At 54.7% G+C, this 16497-nt stretch overlaps 1 protein-coding gene across 1 annotated transcript; it reads left to right on the top strand.

Moving 5' to 3' along the window:
- Positions 1–1783: 1783 nt before the first annotated feature.
- On the top strand, positions 1784–16196 carry IRF4 (interferon regulatory factor 4; the record flags this gene model as incomplete). Its single annotated transcript, XM_082664680.1, has 9 exons — positions 1784–1825; positions 3029–3305; positions 4451–4637; positions 5426–5514; positions 6073–6217; positions 8283–8390; positions 10652–11005; positions 13398–13510; positions 16053–16196. Exons 2-9 carry the CDS (start codon positions 3090–3092, stop codon positions 16194–16196), a joined length of 1356 nt encoding a protein of 451 aa, XP_082520806.1. The 5' UTR covers positions 1784–1825; positions 3029–3089.
- Between the last annotated feature and the right edge of the window lie 301 nt (positions 16197–16497).

The raw sequence follows: 16497 nt of genomic DNA on the forward strand, positions 1-16497 counted from the left end.
TTCAAAACTTCTGTCATTTCTCTTTCAACTGTGACTACGATGGAAAAGTCTTCTGTGAGCAGCCGGCGGGCCCTGCCTGTCACCACCCACCACTTCCCAGGGCCAGTGAGGACACCAAGAGTTTCAGTGATTAACATACACTATTCTTTGTATCCGCCTCATGATACAAGAGAAAATACCACTTCTGGTAGATCAATATGACAAATGAGTAAACCAGAAGATGGCGTTGAAGGTTTGCAATCACATTTTAAAACAAGGTAAACGTGGTTTTCAACGTCTGAAAGCGGATGAGTGAGGAGAATGTTGAAACAGCTAAGTCTGGGCAGAGGACACGTGTGCGAAAGTGCAAAAAGCTCAAGGGTGCCATTTTTGTTCTTAGCAATCTCCCGTCTGCTGCTGGTGAGCACTGGTTAAAGCGTAAAGATGTGCCCTTTGTTCACTGAGGTACCCCAGGTGCCAAGGACGGTTCGTAACAAGCAGAGGTGCTCGAAAAATATTTGTTGAATGAATGAATCCCTGAAAGAAGAAGAAAAACCGCTGTGACCATAATTTTCTTTGAAAAAAAAAAAAACCTGTTGTTTATTACATAGATTCTGATAATGGAAAACTTACTTAAGTGAATAAAAACATGGCATCCTGTTAATTTCTGAGAAAGTCATTGGTTTGAGGAAGAGCATCCCCACTCTGCACCTCATGCCTGTTTTGCTCTAACCTGAACTTAGTTTGTTCTTTGGGTAGGAGACAACGGCCCAATATATAAGATTAAAAGAACAACTGAGAAATCAGTGATATCAGAAGCCTCTCAAAAGTTGCGTGTTGACCTGGGATGGTGGTGGTCTAAAATCATATAGAAACCAGTGATCTGACGGTTTACCTGAAATTGTTAACTACACAAACGTGCTGAAGCACCCAAGATGCTCTGGGGGAGTTTAGTGGGCAGGTGCTCAGGGAGTTTATTTCGATATTAAGGAGATCCTGGAAAATGAAGTAAAATCACTCCGCTTAAATATTGTTCCTATTCTGGACATTTAAAACCCCACTTGTAAATTGTTTCTTACCAGGTTGAGCTTAAAACTACGTCACTGTGAAGCCCAGAGCAGTTAGGCACTTGGATGCTCGGGGACCCTTCCCGTTCTCTCCTGTGGCCATAATCAAAACGTCGGAGGCTGTGCAGTCTGAGTCACTGCAATTCACCCGTTTAAGAGACGCACGCGTATGTGAGCGTTTCAAACATGCGGGCAGTGGGTGAGCCGCAGTTCATAGCTCAAGGATCTGGGACATTTCCTTTTTTCTTTTCAATGAGTGTGACGTTCTCTAAACACCGCGGAGGGGCGGGGCTCTCGGTGACAGCGGCCGAGCCAAGGGTGGCCCCCAGCTACCCGCAGGTCTTCGATGTGGACAGTCCTCCGTCTTTGGTTACGCCAAGCCCCCTTCGCGCCGGACTGCCGCTCCTGCACAGGCCCTGCTACCCGCTCTTACAGCGCCGCTGTAGCGACTTTCGTTAGTTACCGGCGGGCCTCCCGCAGTCCCTGCGCGCAGGCCAAGTCCCCATTCGCGCCTTGCCCTTGGCAGGAAACCGCCCAACTGAGGTTCCCGTGCGCCCGACTCGAGGTGCGTCCCCAGCGCGGCCCCGCGCGCCCAGCTTTGCGCCCGCAGCCCCCCAGTCCCGCCAGGAGGCGCCCCCGGCTCGCCCCGCCCCGCCCCAGGCCCCGCCCCAAGCGGGGCTTTTAAGCTTTATAAAGTTCCTCTTTCGCACTTCGGAGGCTTAGTTTCACTGCTTGAACTTGGGACTCACCGCCGCCCTCAGCTCCGCGTCGGGGACAAGGTAAGACTTGGGTCGGGAAGGAGCACGGCTGCGAGGCGGGCACCACAGCGAACCTGCCGCGAGGCCAGAGGTCTCGGGGTCCATCTCGAGGGCAGCGCAGGGGCCCCAGCGTCGTCGCCAGCGGGGAGCACGCCCCTCGAGGTCGCCCCGACGCCCGTTCCATCCGCTCTTGGCCGGGCGCTCCCGCGGCCCCGGCGCGCACGGGTCGGCCCAGCCCGGGCCCGGGGAGGCCACGCTGTGGACCGGGTCGGATAACGAGCTCGTCGGGGCCCAGGCGTGGCCGAGGTGGGGCCGTCGAAGGAACCCACAGCGGGCGGCAGGCTTAACCGCGGGGGGACGGTCCCCCCGCCCCGGGGCTGCTTCCCCTACTCCTCCTTGAGGGGCTCAAACTCACCTCGGCCTCAGGCTCTGGCTTCCCGGCTGGTGGTGGAAGAGAGGCGCTCCGAATTTCGGCCGCTCCGGGCCCCGCGCTCCGCGACCCCTCGCCCTACCCGGCACCTTCCCCGCCTCCGCTCTCCCCGGCCGGCCTCCGGCTCCAGCTGACGCTCGGCGCGCGGGGATCCCCCGCTACGAGGCTGCGCGGCTCGCTAAGGCTGGCTCGCTCTCTGCCTCTTGGGGCTCGCGGGGCCCACCGGATGGTCGCCAGCTGCCGGGGCTCAGGGGCAAAAGAGTGTGCTGGGGCAGAGAGTGCGGGTCCCGGCGAAGGCCGCGGGGGGAGCTGCGGGCGCCGCGCGCCTGGAACGCCGGCCCGAAGGGGAGCCCGCGTGCGAGACACGCCGGGCCACCAAGGGAGTGGGAACTTGGGAGAGGGCACCAGTGGAAACTGACAGTGGCGCGGGAAATGGACTGGCCTCGGCTCGGGCCCGGGCAGGGGAGCAGCAACTACGAGTGCGCAGAGTGTCACGCGCGGTGGCGGTGGGATTGGGAGGGGGTCGGTGGGTGCGCGAAGGCCAGAGCCGCAAGTCTGGGCAGCGCGCGGGCTGCGGGGCGTGACAAGAATGGAGAGTCCGGAAGGTGGGGTGGGAGGACGGCCTCCGGGGAGGCGGCAGGACGGCACGCGCCCAGAGCACCAGCCGGGCCGGCTGAAAGGTGCCTTCTCTTGGGACCTTAGCCGCCCCCGACTCGGTAGCGCGCGCCTTGCCGCCTCGGAGACTCCGGGGCCTCGTGGTCATTACCGGAGGGCGGCCCTCCTCTCCCCCGCAGCGCAGAGCGGGCGCAGGAGCGGATCTTGGGCGCGCGAGGGGACTGTGCCGGCGCGCTGGACATGAACCTGGAGGGCAGCAGCCGAGGCGGCGAGTTCGGCATGAGCTCCGTGAGCTGCGGCAACGGGAAGCTCCGCCAGTGGCTGATCGACCAGATCGACAGCGGCAAGTACCCGGGGCTAGTGTGGGAGAACGAGGAGAAGAGCATCTTCCGCATCCCCTGGAAGCACGCGGGCAAGCAGGACTACAACCGCGAGGAGGACGCCGCGCTCTTCAAGGTGCCTGGGGCGCGGCTTGGGGGGGTGGGGGGGCAGCGGCCCGCGCGTCCCGACCTGACCCGGGCTCCGCGGGCCCAGTGCGCAGCCGGCAGACCGGCGGTTCTCAGCGGGGAGGGACGCGCGGGCGCCCCGGAGCGCCGGCTGGCCAGCGCCCCAAGCCCTGGGAGAAGGAGAGGGTTCAGCTTCTCTAGTAACTCGCAGAGGGAGGACCGGGTCCCAAGTCAGAGCGTGTGGGGCGCGCAGACCCCGAGGGTCAGACGCCGGAGGCTCGCCCACCAGGGAGAGGGGCGGTCCCGGGCCGCACCGCTGTTTCCGCCGGAGCCTCTTTGTGAACCTCTGGATCCCTCTTCGCCTCCCTTGATCCACACGCGTCTGTGTTTCAGGCTCCCCTTCTGTGAACGCCGGTGGGTGTGCTGGGCTGTGCCCCTCACTGTCTGGTCTCTGCTCCTCTGCGTCTGTTCTCTCCCGTCTCTCCCTGAATATTTTTTCGTCTTCTCACTCTCTGTCTCCGGCCTTCACTCTCCTACCTCTCTCTCCTCTCTGGTCCTTCCATCTGTGTGTCTCCCAATGTCTCACTGTCTCTGTCTGACTCCCTCTTTCCAAGTCTCTCTGGAAAGTTCTGTGCTGGTCTCTCTCCCGTCCCCATCGCCTTTGTGTTTCTCTCCCTTCCGCTTTCTCCCCTCTGTCCCTCTCAGGGTCTGTCTGGGGGTTTCTCTCTTGTCCTCTGTGTGTGCGTCGCTGTCCTGACTGTTTCCCCCTTGGGCAGTTTACCCAGCGACCTGCGCATTAGGGCCCAGCCCTACCACCAGTGGGCAGAGCAGGCGAAGGGGACTTCCTCAGGGAACTGGCGTGCAGAATACCTCAGATCCTCTGACGTCCAGAGGTGCTGTATGGGTGGGCCCTCACCCCACAGCTCTGTCCCTGCTTCCCAGCCAACTCACGCCAGACCCTGTGGGTGGAGCCCTTCCAGGGGTCCTCCAATCTCACCCGCCTTTTACAAACACCTGCTGTCTTTCTGTCCCACGTTTTGGGCAACAGTGTGAACCTGAAGCCCCTGACACAATTCTTTCCTTTACAAATGCAATTCCCAGATTCTCTTTGGAAAGACCTGGATTTTAACTTTTTCCCCTCTTCCTTCCCACCAGGCTTGGGCGCTATTTAAAGGAAAGTTTCGGGAAGGCATCGACAAGCCGGACCCTCCTACTTGGAAGACACGTCTGCGATGCGCTCTGAACAAGAGCAACGACTTCGAGGAACTGGTGGAGCGCAGCCAGCTGGACATCTCTGAGCCCTACAAGGTGTACAGGATCGTGCCTGAGGGCGCCAAGAAAGGTGGGCTTCCTGGGTCGGGCCGCCGGGCACTTCAACGCCTCACTTTCGCTGTGAGGGTCCCTTTCTCTGCCTGCTGCTTCTTATAGCCTGCCTGCCTCAGCCGCCCAGTCACGCCCAGCAGGCGACTTGCCCAAGTTCTCGGGTCATAAATTGAAATTCTCGTGGTTTTAGTGCAGAATAAGTTCTCAGACTCCAGGTCTCTACCTGTGTGCGTGCATGTGTGTGTGCTTTGCAGTAGTTCCACTACGATACGGGCCAGATTTCCAAGCCAAAAATGGAAAACTGTTTGAAGCTTTACTCATCCATCAGTCTCTCGTGATTAGCCATTTTGTAGAAGGGAAGCGTTCAAGCTCCGAATATTGTTACCACTCATAGTAATTTTAGAGTGTGTCATGGTCAACTGGGTGCTTATTCAAATTCACATTCCCACTTGCCAAGATCCTGACCTGTGTGTCAGAGTAGAGCCCGGGAATCTGCAATTTAAACAAACCGCTAGGTGACCTCACTAGCCACGCATCTCGCTGGGGAGCCCTCGAGGCCACAAGGCCCGCCACGCACTGTTTCTCTACTATGTATCTGTTTCTCTACTATGCTCCATACATACATTGGACCTTGTGGGAACCAGTTTAATGGCCTGGATAAACAATTGCCCAAGGAAACTGTAGAAAAACGCCTTACTTGTCAGTACTGTGTTCTGCATTCTAGGAATTAAACTCTCAGGTATTTTTCTAAGCCCTTCCAGTTCCCGTTTTCAACACTGTGCGTCTCCCTTTGGCCCAAACTCTCAGGAGCGAAGCAGCTGACCCTGGAGGAGCCACAGGTGCCCATGAGCCGCCCGTACAGCATGCCGGCTCCTTACTGCTCACTCCCAGCCCAGGTACGGGGGGGCAGGGCTTCCAGGAGGGGAGGCCCCGGCAGAAACCTGCAAGCAAAGCAGCAGAACTCCGTTTCTGCTGTTTGTCAGTCTGCCAAACCAAATCCCGGGTCACTGGATGAACGGCTCGGTTTCCACCTGGTGCTGCTGGTCGGAAGTTAGGGAGGGGAGGTGGGTGTGTCTGCCTGTCGGTTAGACTCTGAAATCTGGGAACCGACTTAGAGTCCAAGATTTTGGGAGCAGGGCTTTATCATGTGAAACCACAGGGCAGCTGATCCCTGCAGACGCTTCTGATGTGAATCACAGCTCTGTTTTATTCACTTTGCTGGTAAAGGAAGGCACATTTCCCTGCGGTACTTTGGTGCCAGGTTTACCCATATGACGAAGCCTCACATAGGTCATCACTTTACAACACTGTCTCCATTGTGCCTTTTGCTTCTTCATGGCGGGTTTCCACCAAGCCTCTTTGGAAGATAAGGGAGCTCCCGAGGAGTCTGGGGGCTCCCCAAGGCCATCCTCGGGCTGGTCACTCTCCCCCCAGCTCCCCTCTGGCCCCTCCAGCAGGCTCACACCTACATGATTCCGCCCCACGACCGAGGCTGGAGAGAGTTCGTCCCTGATCAGCCCCACCCGGAGACTCCGTACCAGTGTCCTGTGACCTTCGGGCCTCGCAGCCACCACTGGCAAGGCCCAGCCTGTGAAAACGGTAAGGAGGGAGCTGGGGCAGTTCCTGTGGCCAGAGGGCCTGGCCCCGCCTGGTCTGTCCTCTGTGCCGTCCCACGGCTCTCACCTCCTCCGAGCCGCTAGGAAAGGCCCCGCATGCGGTGAAGGAGGAAAAAGGCCCCCAGAGGAGGACACCAAGGTTCACTGACGCCTGGTCTGCTGTGTGCCAGGACCCAGGCTCGGGCTGCCTCGTGGAACCTTCTTTAAGCATTGCAGGGATCTCGCCAGGCCCCTGAAAACTGCCCTGTTTTGTATAGGGATTCGCTCCCAGAATGCAAGCAACGTGCCCGAAGCTACTCGGTGAGAGTGAGGGCTGGGTTCAACTCCAGGTCTCCCAGCTCCGGAGCCAGGCCACGCAGGACGGGGTGTCAGGTTTCAGACTGGTTGGCTATATGTTTTAAATTAGCTACTTAGTAAGTTAACATGTTTCTTCCTTCCTGAATAATCTTAAAGTTTATGTTTTAACCTTGGGCAAAAAGTAGTCGGTTTTGTCAGTCTTCCCAGAGAAGACTAGACTGTCCCTTAACGCTGACTGTCTCTGCCTACACTTCTGTGAAGTCAGCGTCCTGCATCTGAGCCCAGGCACCCCTCCACAGGGACACCAGGAGATTATCACGCTGGTGGATTTCTCTCAGGCAGTGGTGTGCCCACGGCAGTTGTCACTGGGATTAGAGGTGATAGGAAGAAGGGGATGAATAAATACTATGAAGAAAACAGAAAAGGTCTCCACAAAAGGGTGCCCGGTTGGTGTTGGTGCTGGACTAGATTAGATGTGGTCCCCCCGGAGGCCTTCCCCAGACACGAGGATGAGATCTCTCAGCGAAAGCACTGATTTGCTAAGTGCAAAGAAGATCTCACACAGAACGTTCGTGCAGCAAAGCACAAGCTTGCAGGACTTCTGAGCTGTTATTGAAATAGAAATCCTGAGATCAGTCAACACACAGATGGTTCTAGGAGTATTTTTCCAGCCAGGTCCGGGTCACTCTTGGCGTGTGGGATTGAAGATGTATGCCATTATTTAGGATTTGTATTGAGTGGCATGTTTACAAAAAAGCTGAGAATTTGGTTTTATTAGCTTCTCAAGAGTGAGTTGCAGTGAAGGTTTGTTTTCCGTACTGTAGTGAGGGAATCAGCTGACATTGGACGGGTTTCTGGAATTCAGACCCGGGTCCGGGGCATGAGCTCTGCTGAACTAGTGACCCTGGTGAAGAGGCAACGCCTAGAGCTCTGAGAGGGTAGACTGGTGGACATATCTTGAAGCATAAGTGACATTAGATGACACCCCAGCACAACGAGGTTCTACCACATACTCTTTCTCTGCTGACATTTAACACGGCAGCTGTGCCGGCAGGAACGTGGCTCAGCCCCTCCTGGTTCCAGAAGCAGCGGCGAAGGGAATGCGGACAAAGCCACGGGCAGGGTTTTGATCCGGCTGTTGGGCGTCAGATCTCACGTAGAGAGACCTGGGCTCACAGCTCTGCCGCGAACTTGCTGTGTGAACGGGTGAATCACGCCTCAGTTACCCTGCGTATCAGTGACGGAGGAATGTTGGTCAAACGGCACAAACTTCAGTTAGGAGATGAATACGTTCTGTGGCTTCAGCCTGGCGAGCACAGTTAGCAATGCTCTGCTGTATTGAAAGTTGCTAGGAAAGTAGGTCTGAAATGTTCTCAGCGCGCACGCACGCGCGCGCGCGCACACACACACACACATACACACACACACACACACACAGGTAATGAGGTGAGGCTCGGAGGTGTTAACTAACAAAGAAAGGAAGGAAGGAAAGAAGGGAGGGGGGGAGGGAGGAAGAAAATGACAGAGGGCGACTCCAATTTCCCTCCAGCTGTGAAAAGGCTCCTCCCTCCTTCAGCCTTGGTTTTCCCTACTGGACCTCGGCCTCCTTGCCTCTCGAGGGCCCAGGCCCTCCCCCACCGGGCTGGTGCACCCCCGGGGACCGGCGGGCCCCCCTCAGGGAGCCGCCTCCGCTCCCTCTGCCTCCGAGGGGCTCTGTCTAGGCCGCATCTGATTTTTATTTGCAAATGCAGGTTGCCAGGTGACAGGAACCTTTTATGCTTGTGCCCCGCCCGAGTCCCAGGCCCCCGGGATCCCCATAGAGCCAAGCATAAGGTCTGCCGAAGCCTTGGCCCTCTCAGGTGAGTGGGGCTCCCTGGAGGCGGCGTCTGTGAGGGTCCCCTCACCTTTGGGTGGATTCGTGGGGTTGGTGAGCTCAGCTGGGGCCTGGAGCGGGTGGACGCCTCTGACTCCCAGCTGGGAGAACGAGGTTAGCACAGTTAGCACCGAGAGGCCGGCTTCGGACCCTGATCCACTTCAGCAGGCTGGTCTGAACTGAGTCATTCTAAGCTCTGCACTGGCGTCTGACTGTCCAGGAATGTGCGGACCCTCCAGTTCCGTTTACCGAGGGTCTCCCTACAGCCAGCACCCCCATGACGCAGTGCAGCTTCTTGCAACAGCGCAGGGGCTGCTCGTTTTTGGAAAGCTCATCCTCCCCGCAGGCTTAGCCACAAACAAACAGTGGCCCCGTCGGTTTCCCGGGACGCGAGCTCTGGGTTCTCCGTCCTCGGCACGCTTGGTGCCTCGGTGAGGAGCATCTTGCATCGTGTGTCTTGCAAACAAATACAGATCAGATCTGGCTTTTAGAGTCTCTCTCTAAAGGAATCCCCATACCTCAGCGGTCTCTCCTGTTTTAAGGAAGATACCTGAGGTTTACTGAGCACGTGTAGTGTACGTATATTTACTTTTTAGATAATGTTTTGATTGTTTTAAAATGAGATTTGCATATATTGAAAATGGAAAGCTTAAGCTTCAGAATTCTCACCTTGCCCCCTGGCCTCTTTGAAAATGAGCGACAGAAAACAAGCTGAATTCTCAAGGTTTCAGGAGAGGAGAGCTGGGGCCCTTCCTTGCACCCAGGGGAGCTGGCCCACCGGCCTTGCACCCAGGGGAGCTGGCCCACCGGCCTTGCACCCAGGGGAGCTGGCCCACCGGCCTTGCACCCAGGGGAGCTGGCCCACCGGCCTTGCACCCAGGGGAGCTGCCCACCCTTAGGCTCCTTTTGGTTCTGAGACTCTGAGGGAAGCCTGCTGCCTTTCTTCTTAGTTGCTCCTGGACAGTGGAGGGAGGAGAGGTTTCTGAACAGAAAGGCCTGTTTGTTTTTAGGAACTTTCAAACCCTTTTCTTGAGCACATAAGACTTGTGTGGGTGCCTGAAGAGTAGGAAATAAACAGCTATTTATATCCCCATGACCTCGTGATTTCTGATGACGTTCAGTGAAATGAAACCTCGAGTGGCCGACACCCACTCCTCGGGGTTCACAGCGGCAGGAGTCACAGAGGAGGCTTGAGGCAGTGATGTGGGTTGTTTGAGTCTCAAAACCTGCCCTTGAGGGATGAGAGGCTTTTGTGGGTTTCTCTGGGTGTGCGCAGTACAGACTAGTTAGCAGCCTGGCCCGTTGATCAGAGGACTGCCACCCGCTCAGGTTTGAACCCCGCAGTTACTGTGGGAGCTGTTGCCTCTCGGGAAGCCCTTTGGCACTCCAGGTCAGTGGCCCTTGGCAAACCTGGCCTGGTCCTTTCAGCCCATGGGTCGCATTTTAAAGAAGGTTCTAAAATCAGCAAAGTTTCAAAAATGAGTTCATCTCGTTTAGTGTTTGAGAAGCACAGTTCTAGAGCCAGCCTCAGACTCAAACACAAAGCGAAGTGGGTCTCAGCGGACTTTACGCTTGGGACGTTTCCCTCACGAGGTAATTTTATTATACAAGTGGTACATATACAGTGGAAAAATAATTTAGAAATCAGAAAAGCAAAAAATGGAAAATAGAAACGTCATAGTCCCACCACCCAGAGATCACCACTGTCAAGGCTTATGCTTCCCAGAACTTCAATGCGTACTTGGATGTGTATAATTTTTTTAGTGTAACCGGTATCATATTGATATTTTAGGGTAGTTTTGGATATGTGGACATATTTGCTTTTTTTTCCTGAAACACCATTGTACTCTTTTTGCTGGTAGAAATTATTTAAACTTAGGGTTTACTTCTTCCAAACTCCAAACCGATCGCTGTGCTTAAAATGAACTTCTGTTCAGCGGCACACGACTCGCTGTATTAGACCTAAGTGTTGCCATCACCACCCCTATGCTCTGCCCCCCCAAAAAATCCATGTCCCATACATTTGGAAAATGCTGAGCTAGAGGACATTACCCAGACTCGTACAGAGCTTCTCCACCACGGGGTGAGTCTCCGGGAGGGACGTAAGGCCTTGCAACGTCCGTCCCCCAGGCCCCTTCTTACGAGCGTCCCACCAAGGACACTTTGCTCTGGGCAGTCATTTGGCATCCTGGGGGGCACCAGCACCTTGACTCCTTAGCACTGACCCCGACGGGCCTGTGTTTGCAGACTGCCGGCTCCACATCTGCCTGTACTACCGGGAAGTCCTGGTGAAAGAGCTGACCACATCCAGCCCCGAAGGCTGCCGGCTCTCCCACGCCCACACCTATGACGCCAGCAGCCTGGACCAGGTCCTCTTTCCCTACCCGGAGGACAACGGCCAGAGGAAGAACATCGAGAAGCTGCTGAGCCACCTGGAAAGGGGCGTGGTGCTCTGGATGGCCCCCGACGGGCTTTACGCCAGGAGGCTGTGTCAGAGCAGGGTCTACTGGGACGGGCCCCTGGCGCTGTGCAGCGACCGGCCCAACAAGCTGGAGAGGGACCAGGCCTGCAAGCTCTTTGACACGCAGCAGTTCTTATCAGGTGAGCGGGCGCGTGTGTGCCGGAATGGGCCCTACCTGTGAGGCTTGGGGAGGACGGAGCTGGAGACGGCACGCCTGCCACAGGGGGCGAAGGCCGCAGGCCACTCCCAGCAGGTCTTCCTTCTGTGAGGCCCTGAGCCCGCGGGGCCCGATGCCAGAGTAGGTCTCCTGTTGGTCCGCCTGCCACCCCATCAGAAGGGCTGTGGAGGGGGATCGTCGGGGGCTGTGGTTCAGGCTGAGGTCTTGAAACGCCGGGATTCATCCAATACTCACCAACTAACAAGCTTCATACTTCACCGGCCAGTGTGTTCTCAGCAAGCACACCTGTTGGTGTTCCAGCTCTTTTAAGGGTCCTAGAAAAATCATAGGGTTATAAGTACACTGTGAGCGTCCGTGGTTCTGAGACGTATCAACCCCGAGCAGATGCTTTCCAGCAGCTGGGACCACGGCGAGCGTGTTGAACTGATTTTGCAGAGGGGAAATTATGAGACGGCTTTGAGTTGTTTCTAGGTTTCAAATCACATTTTCCAGAACCAGTGGGTTTTGTTTTCCCAGTTTTGATTTCATGACAATTCAGTCAGCCCTGGGCCGGCTTTTGTGAGGCCTTCGGCCACCTTCTGGTGGAAGGTGGTCCGGAGTTTCCACTTAGCTGTCCCCATTCACAGTGCTGCTTCTGGACGGAGAAGCGGTTGCCCTGCTGGCTACTGCCCGTCCTTCCTCAACCTCATTCTTAACTCTTCTCATACAGGCGCGTCCTCAGAAACACCCTGTGTCTTTGGGCTGTCACGGGCCCCTCCTTTCCCTGAAGCTGCTTCGTGATTCAGTTCACGTGAAGCACAGAGCGCCTGTGAGCTCCACCACCAGACACTCGCTCAGCCTTTGGGGCTCAAGTGGCCCACATTTGCTCAGGCTCCTCCAAATTCTCTTGCTGCCCCAAACAAACATGTCCCTGGATGACTCACCCTCCCCCAGAGGCAAAACGGGAGGAAGAGGGAGAGCCGAGGCTCTGGTCTCCAGGCAGGCCCCCCCCCCCCCGACCCAAGCCGCGAGCTGCCTCCGAGCGGACTGTTCTGTCCATCCTGGGGCCCAGCGTGTGGACCGAGAGGGGCTCCGAGGAGGGGCCGAGGGCCGCACCTCTGGGGTCTGAAAGAGCCCTGCCTTTGGATCTCCTCCGAGGCCGTGGGTCTTGGAAGCAGAAGACATGCTGGGCCGGGGGCTTCATCCAGGGAAGAGGCCCGCTTCTCTGGCAGGCGGGACGCCGGCAGTCGGCCTCCGGGGGCGGTGTGCTCGCTCATGCTTGCGACCAGGAGCTGCTCTGGCTTGGCGGCTTCCTCTGTGCCCAGGGCAACCTCTTATCTTGAAGTGTTTACTGAGGCTCAAGGAGGAAACTGTGAACTAAAGAGCTGCAGCTGTGCAGACCAGCCCCACAGTCGCGGATTCCCGCGAACATTCTCGAGCTACCAGGCAACTCGGCCGACTTTTTCAGAGAACTGTGCCAACGCGACAGGCGTGGGTGTCACCTCCCACCTCGCACTGTGGAAGCTTTGCACACGTTCTGCCGAAGTCGGTTAGGTTTGATTTGAATTCTGGAAGAGAAAAAAGCAGGAAGTCAAATGGTCCAGTGAGTGAGCTAGAAACTTTTCTTCGGTTGAAGAGAACAGTGGAAATCTTTGAGAACCACCCATTCAGGCCCCGCAGGCTGCTGGGGACAGCCCCGCCGTGCAGCGGCTCACGTCTGATAAGGCGGCAGCCGCAGCTCTGCAGACGGGCTAGCGCCTGCGTGAGCGCACTTCTTCTGGGGACCTGAGGACAAGCAGGAGACCCTAGAGGACAAGCAGGACAGCCGGAGGCCTGAGGGTGGGCAGGGACAGCGTCCCGTCAGGGTGAACGCAGGCGCCTTCGGGACACGCATCCACAAAGGTGGGCCCGGCGCTTCATCCAGCGCCGCCCTCCCTTCTCAAACCCACGGCTGCCCCTGATGGGCTCAGCCTCCCAGATTCTGCGGTGCCCGAGTCACGTGGACCGCGGGTTTGAGGGCTCGGCAGCTCTGAGATGAGGTTTCTAAGTCATCCTGGCTCAAGTCAGAAAAGTCTGATTTTAAAGCACATTTTCTCCGTGTGTGAGGGACTCTTTTGGCTCCATTTCCTTTTCCTCCTTCACCCATTCCTGCTGCCCTCGCCTCCTCTGGGTCCAAGGCTGCAGAGCAAGGTGCGTGGCCCTCTTGAAGTGAAGGCGGGGCCGTGGGAGAGACCCGCGTGAATGGGCGTGCGCACTCCTGCGTCTGCTCCCACTGTCCCCCCTGCTCTGGCCTCCAGGTCAGCGTGGGCTCCCTCCCCAGCCTGCGTCCAGCGCTCGGCTGGCTTTCTGAGTGGTTTCTCTTGTGCTCTCTGCAGAGCTCCAAGCCTTTGCTCACCATGGCCGGCCTCTGCCAAGGTTCCAGGTGACGCTGTGCTTCGGGGAAGAGTTTCCAGATCCCCAGAGGCAACGGAAGCTCATCACTGCTCACGTGAGTGTCCAGTCACCTTCGGGTGTTTGAGTTTCCCTGACCCTCGTCAGGGACAGGGCCCCATTTAGAGGAGTTCAGATGAGAAGTAAGTGTCCAGGGACCTGGGCAGAGGGGATGGAGGGAGGGAAGGTGTCCAGTGAGTGGTGCAGGGGTGCAGCCCAAGGACCATGTGCCTCCAGCCCTGGACATGTGCTCGTCACCGCTGGGGGTGACCTCCAGCCCTGGGCGGCACCCGTCCCATCTTTTTTATTTTTCAAGGAAATTGTCATATTCCCATTTTACAGGGTTTTGAAAGGATGATGCTAAAAGTTGCCCTTTAAAATTCTTCACGTTTAATATTGCTTCTAAAATGCCAACCAGCTGATCTTCACTTGAAGGGAAAGTTTTTCCCAAGTGGGAAGCTGTCCACTGACTTGAGTATTTTGTAGGCCCCCTCCTAATGTCCCCCCAAATCCTCTTTTATCTCTGCATTTTTAGAAACTATTTAATTTTTGGAAACCAAGGGCCACGTGCTATTCGGAGGCGTGAAATCTCTCAAGGACGTCAAGTCGCTCAGGCCACGGTCATGTTCTCCAGCAGAGCTTAAGATGCACTCACCTGTGCAAAGTAAACATCTTTCACAGAAAAGGAAAGCAAAAGGGTTAGATAGATAACATGTAGCATTAGTTTGCCACAGAAAACAGAGTTTTGAATACTTAAGATTTTTGAATTTGAAGACTCTGTATTGCTACATACCTGCAAGGGTTATTAATGGGCCCAGGTAACGGGCAGCAACAGGTAAAAAGTTACATCAAATAATAACAGAATTCAAGTCAGATTTTATTTTATTTTTTTTAAACACCTTTATTGGAGTATAATTGCTTTACAATGGTGTGTTAGTTTCTGCTGTATAACAAAGTGAATCAGCTATACATATACATATATCTCCATATCCCCTCCCTCTTGCGTCTCCCTCCCACCCTCCCTATCCCACCCCTCCAGGCGGTCACAAAGCACCGAGCTGATCTCCCTGTGCTATGCGGCTGCTTCCCACTAGCATTTGGTCGTGTATATATGTCCATGCCACTCTCTCACTTCGTCCCACTTACCCTTCCCCCTCCCCGTGTCCTCAAGTCCATTCTCTAGTAGGTCTGCATCTTTATTCCCATCCTGCCCCTAGGTGCATCAGCACCATTTTTATTTTAGATTCCATATATATGTGTTAGCGTATGGTATTTGTCTCTCTCTTTCTGACTTACTTCCCTCTGTATGACAGACTCTAGGTCCATCCACCTCACTACAAATAGCTCAATTTCGTTTCTTTTTATGGCTGAGTAATATTCCATTGTGTACATGTGCCACATCTTCCTTATCCATTCATCTGGTGATGGACATTTAGGTTGCTTCCATGTCCTGGCTATTGTAAATAGAGCTGCAATGAACATTGTGGTACATCTAATAATGTTCCTTATTGAAATCTGAAATAAAACACTAATCTTAAACACACATCCCCTGCTTCTTGATTATAAAATCAAAAAACAACCAACCAATAAACAGAAATATAGTCCCCACAAACTTTAGAGTTTTCTCATGGATTCTCTCCAGCGATCGATAGATTTATTGATATAATAACTGATTCTTGTTAACAACTGTCAAAGGACTAAATAGTCTCGGTCCTGGTGAGTAACATCTCTGAAAGCCGTGGTGAGCCCCTGCGTCTGAGTCTCAGGGCTTGGACACACCGGCCTGGCTTGGTGAGGACGTAGCCCCAGCTGGGACCATGAGCCCGAGGTGATGGAGGACGGATGCGTGTGCACCCAGGAGTCCTGCTCCTTTTATTATGGATTTAATTTACTTCAGTTACCTCAGATGAGTTACGCTTAAGTCATTTTATGTCAAATAACATAAAGGCTCACGTGACTAGCACAATCGATTGGCTGAAAGCATTCGGATCTCTTAGATGGTGCAAGTTCAGGAAAAGCTGAATGTTGGATACTTTCTGGTGAATGTGGTCCACACTAATAGCCAAACTAGAGGAATCTTGGGTCAGTTAACGTCTCTTTTTCCACAGTAGCAGTCTTGCTGTTGTTTGGTTTTGCTTCTTTCTTTCTTTTTTCTTTGGTTTAGAAATATACAGATTACCAGGTCATCCATGAATTGTAAATCACTGAGCCCCTCATCCCTGTCAAACTGCAGATGTGGAAAAATAAATCCATTGGCCTAAATTACCCGATTACCTTAAATTGACCTTTAACTTGGTCGTTTTATCCGATTAGCTTCATTCAGTCCTAGTTTAACGTAAGTTTCAAGCGGCGGCTGGTTTACAGGTACCAGCTTTCCCTTCCCCTTCAAGGGAAACCCAGAATTAAGTATATTCTGTTTATAGGCTGGCGTATGCGAGGACTCACACAAAGTCAGTTCTCCAGAAGGCTCCCAGTGTGACGTGTTTCGATGAGTCATAGCACCTCGCTTTAGACCTGACTGTATCCTTAGGTATGGAGGGTTATTGCAGGACGTTAGATAGAAGAGCTCAGTAACATCTCTTTTCAATCTTTCACTAAAGGTCGAGCCTCTGCTGGCCAGGCAGCTGTATTATTTTGCTCAGCAAAACAGTGGACATTTCCTGAGAGGCTACGACTTACCCGAGCACGTCAGCAGCCCCGAGGATTTCCACAGGCCCATCCGCCACTCCTCCATCCAAGAGTGAGGACGCCAAGACCAGAGACGTTGCTTCATTGTAAATGAAGAGAACAGCTGACTGAGCCCCTACTTTTTCTTTTGAGGAATGTGGGAACTGGGGCTTCAGTCCCACACCTGAGGAAAACATTGAATTGACAGATGAACTTTTTCCAAAAGGAAGAATGGTATTCAGGGTCTTCTGTAGACCCTGACGATAATGTGAAAACTGACTAGAATGTGTTTACATTTACTGAAATGCCATGTCCAGTTTGATGTGGACTCTCTCTTGCATGAAGACTGAGAAACCTGTGTCTCAGTGCTTACCACTA

Source organism: Grampus griseus (assembly GCF_964374135.1).
Source record: "Grampus griseus genome assembly, chromosome: 10".
Taxonomy (NCBI): domain Eukaryota; kingdom Metazoa; phylum Chordata; class Mammalia; order Artiodactyla; family Delphinidae; genus Grampus; species Grampus griseus.